We start from the raw sequence: 16,477 nt of genomic DNA, 5'->3' as shown, positions 1-16,477 counted from the left end.
TGGTGTGTTGTGTTGTGTTGTGTAGTGGTGTGTTGTGTTGTGTTGTGGTGTGTTGTGTTGTGTTGTGTAGTGTTGTGTTGTGTTGTGTAGTGGTGTGGTGTGGTGTGGTGTGTTGTGTTGTGTTGTGTAGTGGTGTGTTGTGTTGTGTAGTGTTGCGTAGTGGTGTGGTGTGTATTGGTGTGGTGTGTGTGTGTGTGTTGTTGTTGTGTTGTGTAGTGTTGGGTGTAGTGGTGTGGTGTGTATTGGTGTGGTGTGTGTGTGTGTTGTTGTTGTGTTGTGTAGTGTTGTGTTGTGTTATGCTGTATGTATAGCGTTGTGTTGTGGTTGGGTGCAGTGGTGTGTGGTGTGCGGTGTGTGTGTTGTTGTTGTGTTGTGTAGCGTTGTGTTGCGTAATGGTGTGGTGTGGTGTGTTGTGTTATGCTGTGCTGTAAGGTTGTGTGTGTGTGTTGCGTAGTGGTGTGGTGTGTTGTGCTGGTGTTGTGTAGTGGCTGTGTAGTGTTGTGCTGTGTCAGGTTGTGTTGTGTATTGGTGTGGTGTGTGTGTGTGTGTGTGTGTGTGTTGTTGTTGTGTTGTGTGTTTCTATGCACTCTAGTGTATATATAGTATATCAGTACACATGTGCAGGTATGTATACTATGTTTATCTATACATACACAGGTATATTTCCATTTATATATGCAAAGTACGTACAGGTATGTCTACATTAAGGCTTGTATGCATGAGCTTGTGTGTATGAATGTATGGCAATCAGCTGCCTGGTTCAGGGGGCGTTGCATTCTTTTGTGTCTACTGTATAAACAAACCTCACACGTCAGAGCCAGATGAAGACTCTCTCTCTCTCTCTCTCATATACACACACACACACACACTGTTGCAGCACATAGTAATTGCTGGCTCTTAGAAGTGGATATGCAAATTCAGTTCAATTATAAATTAAACTAAGTTTCTCCAGAATCAACCGTACAGGTGCAAGTACAGGTGCAGGTACTGGTGCAAGTGCAGGTACAGGTGCAAGTACAGGTACAGGTGCAAGTACAGGTACAGGTGCAAGTACAGGTACAGGTGCAAGGGCTGGGTGCAGGTACAGGGCACAGGTGCAAGCACAGGTGCAAGTGCACAGGTGCAAGTACAGGTGCAAGTACAGGCACAGGTGCAAGCACAGGCACAGGTGCAAGCACAGGCAGGTAAGGTGCAGAGTGCAGTGAGTAGTACTGGTGCAAGTACAGGTGCAAGTACATACAGGCAAGTACAGGTACAGATGCAAGTACAGGTAGGTAGGTGCAAGTACAGGTACAGGCAAGTACAGGTACAGGTGCAAGTACAGGTGCAAGTACAGGTACAGGTAGCACAGGTACAGGTGCAAGACAGGTACAGGTACAAGTGCACAGGTGCAGGTGCAAGTACAGGTACAGGTGCAAGGCACAGGTACAGGTGAGTACAGTGGGGCAGGTGCAAGTACAGGTGCAGGTAAGTACAGGTACAGGTGGGCAAGTGGTACAGGTGCAAGTACAGGACAGGTGCAGGCAGGTACAGGTGCAAGTACAGGTGGTGCAGGTACAGGTGCAGAGTACAGGTGCAGGTACAGGTGCAAGTACAGGTGCAGGTAGTGCAGGTACAGGTACAGTGGCACAGGTGCAAGTACAGGCAGGTACAGGTGCAAGTACAGGCACAGGTAAGTAAAAGGCACAGTAGAAGGTGCAGAAGTGCAGGTATACAGGTAGAGCAACAGGCAAGTAATGGTTCCTATAGGATTGTTTAGGATGCAGTTTGGGATGACCATCAGGATGGCTGTTTTAAGAGAGAGAGGGGAGATCTTAGAGTGAGAGGAGGAAGAGGGGGAGATCTTAGAGGAGAGGAGGAAGAGGGGGATCTTAGGAGTGGAGGAGGAAGAGGGGGGAGATCTTAGAGTGAGAGGAGGAAGAGGGGGAGATCTTGAGTGGAGAGGATGAGAGGGAAGATCTTGGAGGAGAGGAGGATGAGAGGGAAGATCTTAGAGGAGAGGAGGATGAGAGGGAAGATCTTAGAGGAGAGGAGGAAGAGAGGGAAGGTTTTAGAGTGGAAGGAGAGGAAGGTTAGGAAGAGGAAGAGAGGAAGATCTTAGAGTGAGAGGAGGAAGAGAGGGAAGGTCTTAGAGTGAGAGAGGGAGAGGGAAGGTCTTAGAGAGGAGGAAGAGAGGGGAGGGAAGAGGGAAGATCTAGAGGAGAGGAGAGAGGAAGGTCTTAGAGTGAGAGGAGGAGAGGAAGGTCTTAGAGTGAGAGGAGGAAGAGAGGGTGTCTGAGTGAGGCAGCATGGCATGAGTCAACACCCTGATCCCTGGCGTACCTGAGGCCTGGCGGACCTGTAACTCACTGTGACCTAACACCTGTGTGACCTGGAAACCAGTGTGACCTGACACTGTGTGACCTGGCATATCCATGACCTGATACCTGTATGACCTGATGTTTCCGCGACCTGAAACCTGTGTGACCTAACATCTCCGTGACCTGACACCTGTGGACTTGACTTCTGTGACCTGACACCTACTATATGACCTGACGCCTCTGTGACCTTACCAATATGACCTTACCAGTGTGAAGTCCCGAGATCACTGTGTTAATTGTTCCAGTACAGTAAGTTATAAGCTGAGATTGTTAGTGGCGTCTCTGTCCTCTCTCTCTCCACAAACAATAATCTTCACGGAGACTAAGCCAGACGAACGATCGATGCTTTTTCGCCAGCAGTGACGCAACTTTTACAACACGCATTATGGATTTAGTCACAGGAGGAGACGACTCACCTGTGCTAATTAACTGTAATACCTGTAGCGTTGATAATGATAACTTTGACGACATGTGTGTGTGTGTGTGTATAATGATACTCTATATGTATTTATATGCATATGCGATGTTTATATACATACACACACACATACAAAAAAACACATTTTTAAAGACAAACCACATCAACACTATTCTACCACACTACACCACACCACCACCACACCACACCACACCACACCACAGCATCTGAGTGAGGTTGAGCCTTAGTTAATATTAATACATTTGATTACACACATTGGGTGAATCGTGTTGGGGATATGATGATGTACAGTATATGTTAATGAGAGAGAGAGAGAGAGAGAGAGAGAGAGAGAGAGACGCTGACCGGTGGGTGAATGAGTGGAGACAGACAGACAGGAGGACAGGCCGATAGACGAGACAGAGAAGAAACAGAAAAAGCTAAATACAAAAAAAGGGAAAGAGAAGAATAAATAGAAAGAGGCAAAGAGAGGAAAGGAGGAGAAAGGAGGAAAAGGAGAGATAAAGAGAGAGAAAAGTGAGGGATAAAAAAAAGGGAAGTCAAAAGAAGAGACAGAGAGTGATAGAAAGAGGGGAGAGAGAGAACAAAGAAGGAACACAGACACAAGCACAGAGATCGATAGGAAGATGAATAAGAGATTTCGAGAGGAGAAAGAGAGAAAAAACCGAGAAGGAAATTGAAAAGAATAAAGAAAATAGAAAAACAGAAAAATAAATATCCAAAACACCGTAATATTTCTACAATAATATTCCTCCTATACTATTACCTCTCTTATTTTGTGATATTCCGTGAGAAATATTTTATTAATTAGATAATGTGTCCCAAACTTATGGTCGAGAAGTTCTTTGTGGCTGTGATCTCTCTCTCTCTCTCTCTCTCCACTTTCCCCTTTCACTTCTCTCTCTTCCCCGTCCGTGTCACATCTCCGTGGACGAGAAGGCCTGCACTAGATCCCACGGGTAGGAAAACACCTGTAAAATACACCAGCACGTGGATGGATAGATACAGTAGAGTTTGCGTAAGATTGGGAAGGGCTGATGGTAGTGATGATGATTATGGTGATGGTGGTGATGATGGTGATGGTGGTGGTGGAGTATGGATTATGGATGGTGGTGGTGTGTGGTGGTGGTGGGTGATTGAGAGATGATGATGATGATGATGATGATGATGATGATGATGATGATTGAGAGAGAGAGAGGAGAGAGAAATAGAGCAAGTTGGAGAGAGAGAGAGAGCAGAGAGAGAGAATTATTATCATCTCAACTTTGTAAACTTTATCATCACTTATTTTCACACTTTCTAAGAATCTGCCCTTTGAGTACGATGGTTTAAACTCCCACCAAGGAGTTAAACAAGTATGCTCAAAAGGGCTAAACCATCTCCTTACCATATTAAACCATTATTATCTTAAAACATGAGCCGTAAAACGTTAAACCATTGCCCTAAACGGTTCAAACAAACATCCTTACGTAAATTAAAACATCTTGTTGTTAAATCATTATTCTCAGGGTTAAACCATCACAAGGGCTAAACTTCTACCTCCACAACACCTCCAGCACTCAAATGTTGCAGGTCACAGAGGTAGTTCCTATCATCCGCGTGTGTGTGTGGTGACTGATGAATAGACCCCAGTCCTCATAGGCTCTTGTCCTACTGGGCCCCCAATCTAGCCCAAAGGAATAGGGCTGAATGAGACTTGGGACCATATGACCTGACCTGACCTGACCTCTCTCCACGTAATCTTAATCTCTTCATTAACCTCCTCTCTGTTCACCCCTGCAGGTGTCCTGGATCCGCCATAAGGACACAAACATCCTGACAGTGGGCCCTTTCACCACACCAGCACCACAGGTTTCGGCGCTACACAGGGAGGGCACGAACGAGTGGACGCTATGAAGGCATACCCCACTGCAAGGATTCAGGTCTCTACGAGTGTGTCAAGTATCAACCACCCATACGAGCTTATCTCATCACCCTGGAGGTCGTAGGTAGACTGTATATATGCTCTGGCGTAAGAAAAATCCTATGCTCCAGTGTGAATAATGTAATATGCTCCAGTGTGAATAATGTAATATGCTCCAGTGTGAATAAGTAATATGCTCCGTGTGAATAATGGTATTATGCCAGTGTGAATACTGTGTAATAGCTCAGTGTGAATAATATACAATTCCAGTGTGAATAATGTGTAATATGTCTGTAATAATATGCAATATGCTCCAGTGTGAATAATGTAATATGCTCCAGTGTGAATAATGTGTAATATGCTCCAGTGTGAATAATGTGTAATATGCTCCAGTGTGAATAATGTGTAATATGCTCCAGTGTGAATAATGTGTATTATGCTCCAGTGTGAATACTGTGTAATATGCTCCAGTGTGAATAATATACAATATGCTCCAGTGTGAATAATGTGTAATATGCTCCAGTGTGAATAATATGCAATATGCTCCAGTGTGAATAATGTGTAATATGCTCCAGTGTGAATAATATGCAATATGCTCCAGTGTGAATAATGCGTAATATGCTCCAGTGTGAATAATGTGTAATATGCTCCAGTGTGAAAAAAATGCAATATGCTCCAGTGTGCATAATGTGTAATATGCTCCAGTGTGAATAATGTGTAATATGCTCCAGTGTGAGGTATGTGTGTTTGTACTCTGACGTGAATAATGAATAATATATTGCGGGGTCAGATATCAGTGTACAGTTAAATGCTCCGATGCGGGAAATGAGCATTAAAAAAAAGGTACATACACAGACCAGAGCTTATGGTAATTACTCTTGTGTTGTATATTAATAACAACAAGTGTTTTATATATCAACTGGTCAGGTCCAACACAGTAAATGTAGCCCAACGCCATCTATTGCCACCAACACTAACTACCATTAACTAACACTAATTACCATTAACTAACAGCATCGACCTCTTCCCTCTTTTCCGCCTCCTCCTCCTCCCCAACGCCTCCCTCTTCTCCTCCTTCTCCTCCCCCAGGTCTTCCTCTACTCCTCTTCCCCTCCCTTCCTCTCCTCCTCTTTCTGTTCCTTCCTCCCTTCAAGTCCACAGTTTCTAATTTGATTAATTTGGGGAGAGATTTTTTTTTCTTCTTCTTAACGGAGGTGTGGATGTGTTTTTTTTTATATCATGATTAATTTAGGTGTTGTAGTTTACGTGGTTTAAAAGATTCGCTGAAATTTTGTAATCTCTCTCTCTCTCTCTCTCTCTCTCTCTCTCTCTCTTACTGGCATTATATACTCCCCAATAACTATATATTTTTTCCTGATTAGCGATATATATTTATCTCATTAGCGATATATTTCCCGCAATAACGATATATTTCCTCCAATAACGATATATTTCCTCCAATAACGATATATTTCCTCCAATAACGATATATTTCTCCCATTAACGATATATTTCTCCCAATAACGACATATTCCTCTCATTAGCGACATGTATTCCCCATTAGTAATATTCATTAGTAGAGTGAGGAGGAAGATGAGTCAACTTGCCTTAACTTGCATCAGAATTTGCATCACAAGAGGGACTCGGGGCGGCCACTCGAAATAAGTTCATTCATTACTCTACCTACCAGCAGCCGGGCCCAAAATTGATTAAAACTTAGCCAAGGAAAATTTTTAATGTTGAATACGGGAGTGGTGGGAGGGTTTAATAAGTGTAGGCTAGATTAGACAAGTGTAGGCTAGATTAGCAAGTGTAGGCTAGATTGAACAAGTGTAGGCTAGATTGAACAAGTGTAGGCTAGATTGACAAGTGTAGGCTAGATTGAACAAGTGTAGGCTAAATTCGACAAGTGTAGACCAAATTTAGACAAATATAGACCAAATAAAAAAGTTAGAGAATATTAGGATTTTTTCAATGTAGAATAAATCTTTAAAGGATATATAAGGAGAATATTTTGACTGTCGAATAAATTTTTTACAAGAAATATGTTGGAAATATTTTTAATGTAGAAATTTTTTTTTATACCTGTACCAGAAATTATTAGTAAAAATGTCACTAGCAAGTCTACGGACTTGGCGCACCCACATTCAACTACAACAAATCAAAGCCGGGCACCGTGTGTGTCCCGTCCCGACGACGATTGTCGAGTCGTAAATGACTGAATCCTCGCAAATATTTGGAGGCTCTGCCTGATGTCCGCAGACACGAATGGCCGTCGGCCGCTTATGGCTGCTGCTGCATATGTTCTAAGAGACGCACGTCCTCCTTCTCTCAGGGAAGAAGCACTCCATCCCACGAAAATATTGTGAGCCGTATATTTTGAGTGTAAATTAATAGTAACTTATTCATATTTGGTAAAACGAGTTAGCTAAGTTTTTTGGGGTTACAGAAATTATTTAAAAAAAAAGTTACAAATGAAACTCGATATTAATCCCAGTGACTATTACACGAACAGGTGATTTGGTTAACTGACTGACATTCATACATACATACATACATACATACAAACATACATACATACATTCATACATACATACATACATACATACATACATACACATACATACATACATACATACATACATACATACATACATACATACATACATATATACAAGGAGGTTGAGTACTTGTCTCAACCATACAAGAAACTTTATAATTTCCAGTCATCAAAAGTTGTTGTTGTTGTAGTGTAGATAACAACACTTAACTCTACTTCAGGACTCTGGAGATGAACCACTTAAAACAAACAAACAAACAAACAAACAAACAAACAAACAAACAAACAATATTCACTTAAAAAAACATCCAGATTCCTGATTCGTAAAATATCGTTCGTTAAAATATTTCTCGTACATAAAGATGAAAGAACGAAACTATTTTTTGTGTGTCCTAATTGGATTCATGTAAACAATTATTAAGGTAGAGTTTTGAAGGTAATATTTGAAGATAACATTTGAAGGTAATATTTTGAAAGTAATTATTGTATTTTATCTAAAGTCAATTCGTTAAGTTTATTCTTTTGTTTTTTTCACTTACGACAATTATTCCTCTTAAGTCAATTTGTTAAGTGTATTCACATATTATCTTACAACAAAAAATAATCACCGTAGGAGAGTTTGTTCCGTCTAAAATGGCCCAAACATCAGAGGCTGAAAGTGGCTGTTCTATATTTATTAACTTAATTATTCATTGGGCGTCTTTTTGGGGATTTACCGCAGCTCTGACTTAAAATATTTTAGGTAAAACCCCAAATTTTAGGTCGAGGATATTTGATGTGGTGGTAATGGCGTAGGCAAAAGGTTATTTACTTGACAAACATAGAGCTACGTCCCAGGGGAGGAGGGGGAAGAGGAGAAGAGGGGGTAAGGAGGAGGAGGGGAGGGAGGGAGAAGGGGGTAGGGAGGAGGAGAGAGGATTAGGGAGGAGGGAGGGGAGAAGAGGAGGAGAGGGGGAGGGGGTAGGGAGGAGGGAGGGGAGGAGGGGGAGAGGGGGTAAGGAGGAGGAGGGGGTAAGGAGGAGGATAAAGAAGAAAGGTAGGAGGAAAGGGGGGAGAAATGTGGAGGAAATGAAGGAGGAGGGAAGGGAAGAGGAAGAATGGAGATGTGGGGGGAAAGAGGAGGGATGAAGAGGAAGAAAAGAGGAAGAGGAGGGAAGAAAAGAAGGGAGGGAAGAGAGGAGAGGGAGGAAAGGAGAGAAAGAGGAAGGGGGGAAATGAAGAGGAGAAAAGTAAGGAAACAAAGAGGAGGAGAAGAGGAGGGTCATATATTCTTCACTAACCAGGTGTTGACTAATAACCCCCTAAAAGTAATTACTCTCACAGGTAACTAATGGAAGGTAATGATGGCCACACTCACCTGACATAATTAAGCACCGTACACACTCAACGCTTTACTACCTGACAAATTACTTTCCTAACATCAATAAATTGTTTAATGTTTATATATAGATTTCCTTTATTATTTACTCTGTCTCGATGATAATATTTAGTATTTAATGCAATAATAGATTCAGTGAAGAGATAGTTCGATAGTTCGCCTCACAGCTGGTCTCTACACAGCTGGTCTCTACACAGCTGGTCTCTACACAGCTGGTCTCTACACAGCTGGTCTCTACACAGCTGGTCACTACGTCACTACACCATCTGGGCAGTTCCATGTTGTTTATTTTTTTTTCTTCAGCTGAGTCTTAATGATTAATGACGTGTGACTGAACGACTCCCAGCCATTGATGACGTAATGCTTGACTCGACCAATAGGAGAGAGACTTGGGAGAATTGCCTTACTATTTGACATTGTTTGTATACCTGTACTGTCTATCTGTCTGTCTGTCTGTCTGTCTATCTGTCTATCTGTCTGTCTGTCTATCTGTCTGTCTGTCTGTCTGTCTGTCTGTTTATAGGGAATGGAAGGAATAAGAGCAGATTGAAGAGAGGGAAGGAACAGGTGATTGACGGATAAAGTAGGAGGAGGAGAAGGAGAAAGAGAGGGGAAAGGGGAAGGAAGAATAATGATCTTGGTAGTTAGGAGAGCTGGGGAGAAGGGGAGATGGAGGGAAATGAAGAGAGGGAGAAAAAATTAAAGAAGAACTCAAGGAAAGAAAACGAAAGGGGTAAGAGTAAGAGAAGGAATTGGGGGGAAGAGGAGAGGGAATGGGAATAGGAGAGAGTAGGGAGAAAGACAGGAAGAGGGGAGTGGAAGGAGGAAGAGAAGGAACGGGGAAGGGAAAAGAGAAGGGGAAATAGAATGGGGAACGAAGGGAGGAAGGGAGATAGAATAGGGAAGAGATGAAGGGTGGGTTGGGATGCAGAGGATAGAGAGGAGTAGGAAGGGAAGGAAGGAAGGAAGGAAGGAATGAAGGAAGGAAGGAAGGAAGGAAGGAATGAAGAGAAAGGGAAAAAATACCCCGGTTTCCCCTTGATTTCGGGACTGAAGGATGGTGTCAGAGGGCAAATGTCACATAGGATCGCACTAAAAGGTCACATAAGGTGAGAGGGGAAAGATCACAAGAGGTCAAGGGGAAAAAATAGAAACCCCATGACGTCAGAGCGGAAAGGTCAAGGAAGGTCACGTAAGGTCAATTAAAACAATTCACTGTGAGAGATGGTTAAGGTCACTTTTTGGGGTTAGAGAGAGAAATTAAACCTATAGGTGGTCAAAGGGGTCACGTGAGGTCAAGAAGGGAAACAACAACACTACGGGAGGTCAGAGGGGAAAGGTTAGACCCCCATCAGGTGATATATGAGAACTACAGGGGGTCAGAGGGGATAGGTCACGTCAGGTCAAAGGGAAGTGAGGGGAACTGCAGAACCAGACGGGAGAGGTGGGGGGGGGGTGATTCAGAGGGGAAAAGGCAACATGTATCCAGAGGGGTTCACTTGAAGTATGAGGAAGGTAATATGGTTAGACAGAACAGGTAATGGACTTCTTAGATGAAACAGAGGGAGAGGGAGGGAGAAAGGAGGAGAAGGAGGAGAAGGAGGAGAAGGAGGGAGAGGAGGAGGGAGGGGGAAGGAGGGAGGGAGAAGGAGGGGAGGAGAGAAGGGAGGGAGGAGGGGAGGGAGGGGGAGGGGGAGAAGGAGGGAGGGAGGGAGGGAGAGGAGGGAGGGAGAGAAGGGAGGGAGAAGGAGGGGGAGGGAGGAAGGAGGAGGAGGGAGCAGAGAAGGAGGGGAGGGGGAGGGAGGGGAGAAGGAGGGAGGGAGAAGGAGGAGAAGGGAGGGGGAAGGAGGGGGAGGAGAGAAGGAAGGGAGAAAGGAGGGAGAAGGGAGGGAGAAGGGAGGGCAGAAAGAGGGCAGAGAAAGGGAACGGAGAGAAGGGGATACAATAAAAAAGAATTGAGGGGAGGGAGAAGGGACAGGTAAGAAGGAGGTGTGAGGAGATGAGAGAAGAAGGGAAGAAGGGAATAAATGAATGAAGGAAGAAAGAAAGAAACATAGGAATTCCTAAACAAATTTATTCAAATCTTTCACTGAAAACTTTCACTCAAGAAATTCATAAAAAATTTCACTCAAAACTTTCACCTAATCTCTCTCCTGCGGTGTGAGGAACAGTAGCAGGAGCAGGAGCAGCAGGAGCAGGAGGAGGGCTTCACGTGTTACCTGGCTATATCTCAAGGGCTATTAAATATGCAAATTAATCTCTCTTTACCTTTGATTACATGAACATCAAACCTCGTCTCGCTCTATATAACTAATTTACCCGTCACCATTACTTTTCTCTAGGTCTTTCATCATAGCGTTTCTGCATTAACCTCCATTGGTTATAAACAATCTCCAAATTGCTCAGTCGTATAGCATACAACTTTAGATCAATAAAAAATGACACGGTTTTAGTGCAATAATTTCGTCACTGTCAAGTTTTTTTTTAGGGTGTTTTAGTGCTCAGAAATTGTTGAGTGTTGTAGATATTCCAGTAATTAGTTGTGTGTTTAGGATGACTCAGAATGGTGAAAGTACACACACACACACACACACACACACACACACCTGTCATTACATTCAAGAACCTCTAATTAGAACGCAGGTACTCACCCCACCTTTATACCTTGTTGCAGATGAGAGATACAAAGGATTTTAATGGCTCACTTAATGGCTCCGTTTAATAGGGTGGAATTATACGGTTTATTTGGGTTTTGATACATAAATTAAATAGCTCGTTGCATTGACTTAAAAAATAAATATGTTTGGTGTTTCTCTTTGAATGTGTAAATAAATTAAATGATGAGAAGAGTTAATGAAAGAGAGAGAATAACAGAGAGAGAGAGAGAGAGATAAAGAGAATAACAAGAGAGATAGGTGAAAATAGAAAGGGAAAGAGAATGAATAACAGAGGGAGAGAAAGAGTGAAAATAACAAAGGAGAGAGAGAGAGAGAGAGAGAGAGAGAGAAAAATAGAGAAATCTAACGTAATCTCCACTACAAAAATAATCCCTGGGTAAATCGCTTCATCACCAATATCTTTCACAATTTAGACGACAAATTCAATTAATTCGTATAATATTTGGAAATATCTTACACACACACACACACACACACACACACACACACACACACACACACACACACACACACACACCAAGTGATTGATGTTCGTCCTGGTGAAAGATATGCTAGTTGTTGGAACGTATTGTATTTTGATGTAAATCTAGTTGAGGTGGAGTTTATTTACTTATCTATCTATCTATTTATCTATATTTTGATCTATATATCTATCTGTCTATATATTTATCTATTCATATTTACGTCTGTTTGTCTATATTTGATTTTAACTGATATTTAAACAGGGAAAATAGACTATGGGAGTTTTTAAAAGTATTTGTCTATGTCTGGAGAATTTTGGTATGTGGGGAAGAACAGAAGATAATAATGTTCCAATGTTTATTAGGACAGATTTTTATCTATAAATCGAATGGATATAAAAACATAAATTTATTCTCGTCTTACCTAAAAAAACAATATTATCATACTCATCCAAATCTATAAAAAAAGGCCTTGAATTTTTAATTATCAAATATTCCAATATCATGAAATTCGAGCAAATTCTATCATCAGCGAACGTCTAGTGTTTACCTCCGCCATCTTGCCAAATAATCGTCCTCGGTAGGAAAGCGAATTTAAACAAACTCCATCTGATTTTAGCAGAAACGGACCACTGAGTATTTTAAAACTTCCTCCATTCCTGCTAAAATCAGATGGAGTTGAGAAAAGGTTTATTTACATTCGCCAAGGCTGTGAAAGGAGCTGATGTCAAGGCTTACTTACGACGAGCCTAAACAGTACATAAATTTTACCGCTGAAAACAGGAAAATCTGCATTAGGAAAAAAATAACAATAAATTCAGAGTAAATATAGTAAATTAGTGAATTTTTTCATTTGTTCTGGTGTTTATGGAATGAAAAGAAACAAACTATAATGTATAAGAATATTTGTGGAATGTTTTGATGTTATTAGAACGAAAAGACACATAAGAAATCTCTCTGGTACTGTGTGTGTGTGTGTGTGTGTGTGTGTGTGTTGACAGTGGGAGTTAGTGTCCTAGCAGTGAAGAGGAGATGTGACGGAAACTCCTCCTCTCTCTCTCTCTCTCTCTCTCTCTCTCTCTCTCTCTCTCTCTTTCTCTCTCTCAGGAAGAGTCTCCGGTATTTACTCTTGGTACAGCATATAAGCGGTAAATGTTAGTGTGTGTCTTCAGGCAACACCTCCTGAAAGTTCACAGGTTGACGAGAGACACACCTTATGAACGACAGGTCTCTCTCTCTCTCTCTCTCTTTCTCTCTCTCTTTCTCTCTCTCTCTCTCTCTCTCTCTCTCTCTCATATAAAAGCACATAAGCCTCCAATTTCTTGTCAGTATTAAGGTTCAGAATCCCACTTAAAGCGTATAAAGCTTTTCTTTCTTTCTTTCTTTATTTGTTTCTCTCTTTCTTTTATCGTTTCATTAAGGTCCCTTTCCTCTTTCATTATCTTTTATCATGCTCTCTCTCTCTCTCTCAACCACAATACAACAAGGAAATAGATAATACAACAGAAAGGATCAATTACAGTATATATAAAGACAGTAAATAATACACAATCGTACAGACATACAGACAATATGGCTTACATACAGACATATGCTAATTACGAAACAGACACCTCCTCTTCCTCCAACTCAAAGGTCAAGGATTACTAACACCTCGTCCTTCTCCTTCTCTCTCCACCTACAGTACCAAAGGCGACGATCCTGCACGCCCCTGAGCTCTATACCGACGAAGGAGGAGCACTTAACCTGACGTGTGTTGTGAGTCCAAGTCCTGCACCGCCAGAGTACATCTTTTGGTACCACAGGGGCGAGGTGAGTGAGTCTCTCTCTCTCTCTCTCTCTCTCTCTCTCTCTCTCTCTCTCTCTCTCTCTCCCTAAAACACGGAGGAAAAATAAACAACTGAAAATCTAATAAAAACAAATAAATGAAACCAAATAATAAACACGTAAATAAATAAATAAATAACAACAATATTAATAATAAGACAACGAAGACGATAATAAGCGAAACTCACAATAAATAGATAAATGACGAAAGGAGAGTAGAAGGTAAATCTCACTAACCACCTCTACCTGTACTATTTAATTAACCACTATCCTCACTAACCATGACAGCTATTAGTAGTTAATTAGATTCTAACCACATTAACCTCGTCTGCTGTTACCTACTTGCCAATTACTATGAACTAATGACCATTAACCACACCATTTACTGGTAACTACTGGCTTTTAACTAGACTAATTACTAGTAACCACCGACTCTTAATTACCTCCTCTAAACACCAACCACTACCCTAACCATCAACCCCTACCCACCAACCCCTAACAACTAACCCCCTAACTGCCCCCTCTAACCACCAACCACCCTCCTAACCACCAACCACCCCTCTAACCACCCCCACCCCCTTTAACCACCAGCCATCCCCTCCAACCACCAGCCACCCCCGCAACCACCAGCACCCCCTCTAACCACCCCCCCACCAACCACCATACCCCTCCAACCACCAGCCATCCCCCTCCAACCACCAACCACCTCCAACCACCAGCCCCCCACCCCTCTAACCACCCCCACCCCCTTTAATCACCAGCCACCCCCTCCAACCACCAATCCCCCACCCCTCTAACCACTACCCACCCTGACCACAAACTACGCATCCTTTACACAGGTTATTAACTACGAGAGTGACCGTACTGTGCGGGTGAGTGTAAGGCAGGAGGATGGCCGCACCGTGTCCACACTCCTTGTGGCCAGGGCCGCACTAGACCACTCAGGGCTCTACCAGTGTGCCCCATCTAACACCAAGCGGGCATCTATAATGGTTCATGTGTTTAAAGGTAAGGGCCTGTCTGTCTGTCTGTCTGTCTGTCTGTTATGGTATATCTGTTCAACGGTAAAGGTTAGTGTGTGTGTGTGTGTGTGTGTGTGTGTGTGTGTGTGTGTGTGTGTGTGTGTGTGTGTGTGTGTGTGTGTGTGTGTGTGTGTGTGTGTGTGTGTGTGTGTCTGGCATGGTACATCTGTTAAAGGTAAAGGTTAATCTCTCACACACACACACAAGTATTGACCTGGGCGGCATTTATTATAGAATCAAACGCCAGGCTCTGTTGATTGCTCGTGCTGGCGTTGTGTTCTCTGGCGTAGTGTAAAGTTTTGATAGTGAGCGACTGTCGAGCGGTCGTTTTTATTCGGCGTTTTATTGTGTTTTAATGAGTTTTAATTAGTTTTAGCAAAATTACATTATTTTTTTTAAGACATTTGATATTTTATTTAGGTTACGCCAGACGATTTCATTCAGCTGAGAGACACCCCAGGTACACAAGGGGTTAGTAGACTATAACACCCCAGGTACACAAGGGAACTCTTCACTAGTGAGTTTTACAGTGTTTTAATGTGTTCATTCTTCCCTAACAGCGGAGGAGCCAGCGGCCATGCAGACAAGCAGCAGCACGTTAATACAGCATGGGCCCTCCCCCTGCCTCCTGCTGCCCGCTGCTGTGTTGCTGCGTCACCTGTTATACCACGGAGGGCGGGTCACCTAGGTGGCTCATCTCCACCTGTACAGCAGCTGGTCTTGGTGACACCTGTACAGCAGCTGGTCTTGGTGACACCTGTACAGCAGCTGGTCTTGGTGACACCTGTACAGCAGAGGGAGTGGTACGACACCTGTACAGCAGCTGTTCTGGGACGACACCTATACAGCAGCTGTTTTTGAATGGCACTTGTACAGCAGCAGTTGTTATTGGATGACACCTGCACAGCAATGACTGTTCCTAGGTCGTTCTGTTACCGCTGTTTTGTTTGCTTTCTGTGACATCTGTACAGCGGCTGTTTTTTGATAATATGCAGCAGCAGGCTTAGGGTGACACTTGTACAGCAGCAACTGGTTTGGGGAGATATTTTTACAGCAGCTGATCATGGATGACACCTGTACAGCAGCTGTTCTAGGACACCTGTACAGCAGCTGTTCTTGTACGACACCTGTACAGCAGCTGTTCTTGTACGACACCTGTACAGCAGCTGTTCTTGGACGATACCTGTACAGCAGCTGTTCTGTCAAGGAAAATGTCAAAATAGAACAAAACTACTTATGTACAGTCCGCGGTCCTGCTGGCATTATCTGATACCAACCTCTTTAGCAACTAACTACAGCTGCTGGTGTGTGGCGACACCTGTACAGCTGCAGGTTGTCTTGAGAGACATGTGTACAACAGCCTCTCTTAGACAGCACCTCAAGTCTATATCAGCCACTAGGCTTCATCAGCCACCAGGCCCCACCAGGCTTCATCAGCCACCAGGCTTCATCAGCCACTAGGCTTCATCAGCCACCAGGCTTCATCAGCCACCAGGCCCCACCAGCCTCACCAGCCACCAGGCCTCACCAGCCACCAGGCCTCACCAGCCACCAGGCCTCACCAGATTGATATCGATCATCGCCTACAGAAGTAACTCACGAGGTGACCCATAAACAACTCCTTTCGGGACCCAATTTCTGAAGTTGAAATTTTCTCTTTGTGTGTGTGTGTGTGTGTGTGTGTGTGTGTGTGTGTGTGTGTGTGTGTGTGTGTGTGTGTGTGTGTGTGTGTGTCGCTGGTGTTGTCATCTCTCGAGCATAAAAAAAATTGTCTTGTTTGCTCCTGAATGACGTAACTGTGACGTCATAAGTGTACCAGAACCTTGAGTACAGAACACTACTAACGAGA

At 43.0% G+C, this 16,477-nt stretch overlaps 1 protein-coding gene across 1 annotated transcript in view; it reads left to right on the top strand.

Annotated features, from left to right (window-relative positions):
• LOC121860820 overlaps nt 1-15,823 on the top strand; it is a gene marked incomplete in the record, with an annotated part of 94,260 nt that extends 78,437 nt beyond the window's left edge. Inside the window, 5 exon segments of the mRNA XM_042358207.1 lie at nt 4,582-4,650; nt 4,733-4,787; nt 13,464-13,591; nt 14,446-14,614; nt 15,189-15,823. Coding sequence (XP_042214141.1) covers nt 4,582-4,650; nt 4,733-4,787; nt 13,464-13,591; nt 14,446-14,614; nt 15,189-15,316 — 549 coding nt within the window.
• Between the last annotated feature and the right edge of the window lie 654 nt (nt 15,824-16,477).

Source organism: Homarus americanus, unplaced genomic scaffold (genome assembly GCF_018991925.1).
Source record: "Homarus americanus isolate GMGI-L3 unplaced genomic scaffold, GMGI_Hamer_2.0 scaffold23617, whole genome shotgun sequence".
Taxonomy (NCBI): Eukaryota; Metazoa; Arthropoda; class Malacostraca; order Decapoda; family Nephropidae; genus Homarus; species Homarus americanus.
Note: the sequence above shows the minus strand (reverse complement) of the source record. Positions and strands in the feature narration are given on the sequence as shown.